At 46.0% G+C, this 5,000-nt stretch overlaps 1 protein-coding gene across 1 annotated transcript in view; it reads right to left on the bottom strand.

The window, feature by feature from the left end:
• Positions 1 to 4,904, bottom strand: part of ENH_00079230 (CAM kinase, putative) — a gene marked incomplete at both ends in the record, with an annotated part of 5,871 nt that extends 967 nt beyond the window's left edge. The window contains 6 exons of the mRNA XM_013583184.1: positions 1 to 1,421; positions 1,668 to 1,777; positions 2,116 to 2,310; positions 2,893 to 3,047; positions 3,957 to 4,177; positions 4,902 to 4,904. The exon at positions 1 to 1,421 is cut by the window's left edge and continues 967 nt beyond it. Coding sequence (XP_013438638.1) covers positions 1 to 1,421; positions 1,668 to 1,777; positions 2,116 to 2,310; positions 2,893 to 3,047; positions 3,957 to 4,177; positions 4,902 to 4,904 — 2,105 coding nt within the window. The remainder of the gene's footprint in view (positions 1,422 to 1,667; positions 1,778 to 2,115; positions 2,311 to 2,892; positions 3,048 to 3,956; positions 4,178 to 4,901) is intronic.
• Positions 4,905 to 5,000: the final 96 nt, after the last annotated feature.

Here is a 5,000-nt window from a genome sequence, read left to right as displayed (position 1 = left end):
CTGTACAGCATGCGCCGCAAACTCGCCCCCAGAAACTCCCGCAGCACGTCCATCCGCCCCTTGCTGCTGCTGCTGCTGCTGCTGCTGCTGCTGCTGCTGCTGCCGCCCCACACGTCAATGCCCTCTTCCAGCAAATTTGCTTCTCGAGTTTGCTGCTCAGCTGCCCCCGGATGAGCAGCAAAAACGGGAGATATCAGCGCCTGCTGAAGCACTGCTGCCGACTCCTCCTTCCGCTGCTGCTGCTGCGCTTGCTGCTGCTGCTGCTGCACTTGCTGCTGCTGCTGCTGCTGCACTTGCTGCTCCTGCTGCTTCGGCTGCACTTGCTGCACTTGCTGCACTTGCTGTTTCTGCAGTTGCTGCTGCGCTTGGTGGAGCTGCTGCTGCACCTGCTGCTGCTGCTGCTGCGTTTGCTGCTGCTGCTGCTGCACCTGCTGCTGCTGCTGCTGCACTTGCTGCAGCTGCTGCTGCTCCTGCTCGGGAACCGAACTAATGGAGCCTCTCAAAGAGTTAATTGAATTGAGAGCTTCTGCTTCTCCGAGCTCCGTGGAAAGCGGCGTGTCTGCCCCTGAGGGCGCGTCGCTCGCTGCTGCTGCTGCTGCTGCTGCTGCCCGCTGCTGCTGCTGCTGCTGCTGCTGCTGCTGCTGCGGGGTGCCCGCAGAAAGAGCAGCAACGACGCAGCAAATGAGGTCTGAGACTGAAGCCTCCGCGAGTTCATATCTGTGGCCCAGTCTTTCTCCTTCTCTTTGCATTTCGCAAACCCACTTTCTGATTTGTCCAAACAACTCCAAAACGGCTTCTTCAGTACCCTCGGGGCCCCCCGGGGCCTCCGAGCAGAGGGCGCGAATGTCAGTGAGGGTTTCCATGGCCGAAGTGGCCGTGAGCTCGAAGAAAGCCACAGCTGTCTGTACACTCCGCTGGAGACCCCACAAGTCCTTTTGAATCTTCTCCGCCAACAAAAACATCGGAGACAAAGCCCCGCCTTGGGGCCCCCAGGCGGGGCCCCTGAGGGACAGCAGCAGCAAGTGAGTGGACAGCAGCAGATGCAGCTGCAGCGGCAGCAGCAGCGGCAGGTGGAAGGGCGGCACTGGCCGGCTGGACTTCAGAAAGCCCGGCAGCAAGGGGCCCACGGAGACTTCGTACGGGTCCGCGGCCCCGCGCACCTCCACTGCGTCTGCTGCTGCTGCTGCTGCTGCTGCTGCTGCTGCTGCTGCTGCTGGCGCGGGGGGGGCGGCAGCGGCGGCGCGCCAGGCCGCCAGCGGGTAGGGGAGGGACGGAGACGCCAGCGGAGGCAGCGGAGGCATGAAGCCGAAGGAAACGCTTCTGCTGCTGCTGCTGCTGCTGCTGCTGCTGCTGCTGTCCAGCGAGAAGCGCACGCGGTCGCTTTCGCACAGCCACCGCGTCATCCAGGGGTGGTAGAAGATCTGCAGCGAAACAAAGGGCACTTTTGGACTTCAAATTGAAAAATAAATCCAAAAAACAAAAAAGAAGAACTTAAAAAGGCCACAAGTCCGAGAAACGGGGATAAAGTCGGAGGATCGCGCGAAGTTGAACTGCAAGAGCCGCCGTTCAAGTTGCTGCTGCTGCTGCTGCTGCTGCTGCTGCAGTGACTGCACTTTAGCGTTTTAATTGAAAATAATTTAATTAAAATGAATTAAAATGCTTTTTACTTCTCTTTCTGTTATTCTTCTGTTCTGGTCCACCACCAGCGCGCGCCGGATCAGATCCTTCGCCTCCTCAGACACCCGGGAAAACCGCGCGTGCCGAAAGTGGAAACGACCTGCAGCAGCAGCAGCAGCAGCAGCAGCAGCAAACACAATTATTAATTATAATTATAATTATAATTATAATTATAATTATTATTATAATTATAACAATAATTATTATTATTATTAAATCCATTCCCTGCTGCCAGGGGAAGGACGCAAGCGAGAGCAGTCGCGCACTGACACTCCCGCAGCAAACGGCAAGGACTCGCACAGAACCGCCAGCAGCAGCAGCTGCAGCAGCAGCAGCAGCTGCTGCTGCTGCTGCAGCAGCAGCAGCAGCAGCAGCTTCACAAAGACAAGCCCAGTGGAAATTGAAGTTAGTTGGATTAATTGGATTTAAATAACTCACCATTCAACACCATTTGCCGCAGCGAACTCGCAGAACCTTCGAAGGGATAAGTCCCTCCCAAGAAGACATAAAGACAAACCCCGAAACTCCAAATGTCCGCCTCGAAGCTGTAGCTGCTGCTGCTGCTGCTGCTGCTGCTGCTGCTGCTGCTGCTGCTGCTGCTGCTGCTGTGGCGGTTCGCGCCGCAGGTGAGCACTGCAAGAAGCAGCAGCAGCAGCTCTAAGTGCCTCTCAAACGCCGCAATGGCTTTTATTTCTTTAACATCCAATTTAATTCATTTAAACAACTCAACAAGTCTGAATTAATTAAAACTTGAATTAATTGAAAAGAATTGATTAAAAACTTGAATTAATTGAAAAGAATTAATTAAAACTTGAATTAATTGAAAAGAATTAATTAAAAACTTGAATTAATTCAAAAGAATTAATTAAAACTTGAATTAATTGAAAATAATTAATTAAAACTTGAATTAATTGAAAATAACTAATTAAAACTCGAATTAATTGAAAATAATGAATTAAAACTCGAATTAATTGGAAATAATTAATTAAAACTTGAATAAATTGAAAATAATGAATTAAAACTCGAATTAATTGAAAATAACTAATTAAAACTTGAATAAATTGAAAATAACTAATTAAAACTCGAATTAATTGGAAATAATTAATTAAAACTTGAATAAATTGAAAATAATTAATTAAAACTCGAATTAATTGAAAATAACTAATTAAAACTTGAATAAATTGAAAATAAATAATTAAATCAAATAAAACGAACCTTCAGGCGCCCAGTACTGCGGAGTGCCCACCATGGAAGTCGCCAAAACTTTGTTGGAAATCAAATTTTTCGCAAGTCCGAAGTCGGCGATTTTGACTTTGTAAAATCCGTCTTCGACTTCTTCCGAAATTAAAATGTTTTCGGGCTTTATGTCTCTGAAAAAAAGAATATTTCCACAAGACACAAGTGCTGCAGCAGCTGCTGCAGCAGCAATTCAAGTCTGCTGCTGCAGCAGCAATTAAAGTCTGCTGCTGCAGCAGCAACTAAAGTCTGCTGCTGCAGCAGCAATTGAAGTCTGCTGCTGCAGCAGGACTACTTAAAGTCTGCTGCTGCAGCAGCACTTAAAGTCTGCTGCTGCAGCAGGACTACTTAAAGTCTGCTGCTGCAGCAGCAGCAGACTTCAAGTCTCTCGGCTTTGCAGTTTGGAAAAATAAAAGTGAAAATTTGCACAAGACAAAAGCTGCTGCTGCTCGCCCAGCTGCAGAGACACTCCGTTCAAGTTGCTGCTGCAGCCGCTTCGGACTTGTCCATTTTTTGAAGTCAAAAGGTTTTTGCATTAATTGAAAATGCATTTTCAAACAAAACATTTCAAACTAAAACACAAAATTACATTAAAATGGCTTTCTCTGAATAAAATAAAAGACAAATAAAGACAAAGGAGGGACTTGAAATTAAAAAGAAGTAAAGAAGAATGAACTCGCAGGACTTCAAGAAATGAATCAACACAAGTGCAAAGACAGCAAAGAAGGGGCAAAGAGTCCATAAAATTGAATAAAAAGAATTGATAAACGCCAAATGGTTTAATTAAATGAAAATAAAATAAAAATAAATAAAAAGAAAATAAAAAGAAAGAAAAGAAAGAAAAGCCTCGAAGCCGACCGCCAGTGCAAGTTTGCAAACGCGCTCTCCCGCGCGTCCAAGACCCGATTTCGCGCGATTTAAAGCAAAAAAAAGCAAAAAAAAGCAATTAAAAAGAATAAAAGCAATAAAATTAATCAAATTAATAAAAATAATTGAAAGAATTGAAGAAATGCGGAGAAAAAGTGGAAAGCTGAACTGCTCACCGGTGGATCACGCCGCGCTGGTGCATGTACACCACAGCAGCCAAAACCTGCTGCGCCACGAAGCAAGCCTGCGGCTCCGCAAAAGATCCTTTTTCGACAATTTTGTAAAACAATTCTCCTTCTTTCATGAATTCCTGGACTATAAACAGAGAGTCTGCAGTCTCCACGAAGTCCACGAAGCCCACGATGCACGGGTGACGCAGCTGCTGCAGGTGCTGCGCCTGCAGCAGCACCAGCAGCAGCAGCAGCAGCAGCAGCAGCAGCAGCAGCAGCAGCAGCGAGCAGCAGCAGCAGCAGCAAGCAGCAGCAGCAGCAGCAGCAGCAGCAAGAGCGCAGCAGTCGAATGCTCATTTTCTCTTTGTTCTTGTTTTTGATTTGTTTTGGTAAAGACTTTCGAAATAATTTTACTTTATTTATTTCCAATTCAAATCCAAGTGCTGACAAAAAGATTTGTTTTAAAAACAAAACTCAGAAGTTTAAATAAATTGCAAAAGAAAATAAAATTAATTATTTGAACACAAACGGACTTTAAAAGAAAAAGAGAATTAATTCGCTTAATAGTTTAAATGCATTTAAAAGAAATAAAAACAAAAATTAATTTAATTTATTTATTTCAAACTTTTGCATTCAACACAAATTAAACTTTATTTAATTATTATTTTATACTTCAAAACAAATGCATTTTTAATTGCAAAATAAAATTATAAAAATGCATTTTAGAAGAATTAAATTAATGAAAATGCATATTTTAAACATGCAAATTAAAGCAGCTGCTGCTGCTGCCATTCATTAATCTGCACGCAGGCCACCATTTGCTGCTGCTGCTGCCAATGCTGCTGCTGCTGCTGCTAATGCTGCTGCTGCTGCTAATGCTGCTGCTGCTGCTGCTACGGGACGGCTCCAGCCACTGCTGCTGCTGCTGCTGCTGCTGCGGGCCGTCCTCACCATCCCAGCTTCAGCATACAAAACGCGGAGACGCCTCCCCAGCAGCAGCAGCAGCAGCAGCAGCAGCAGCAGCAGCAGCAGCAGCAGCAGCAGCAGCAG

Source organism: Eimeria necatrix, genomic scaffold (assembly GCF_000499385.1).
Source record: "Eimeria necatrix Houghton genomic scaffold, Enh_scaff845, whole genome shotgun sequence".
Lineage (NCBI taxonomy): Eukaryota > Apicomplexa > Conoidasida > Eucoccidiorida > Eimeriidae > Eimeria > Eimeria necatrix.
The sequence above is the reverse complement of the archived record's forward strand: the minus strand, read 5'-3'. Positions and strand labels throughout refer to the sequence as shown.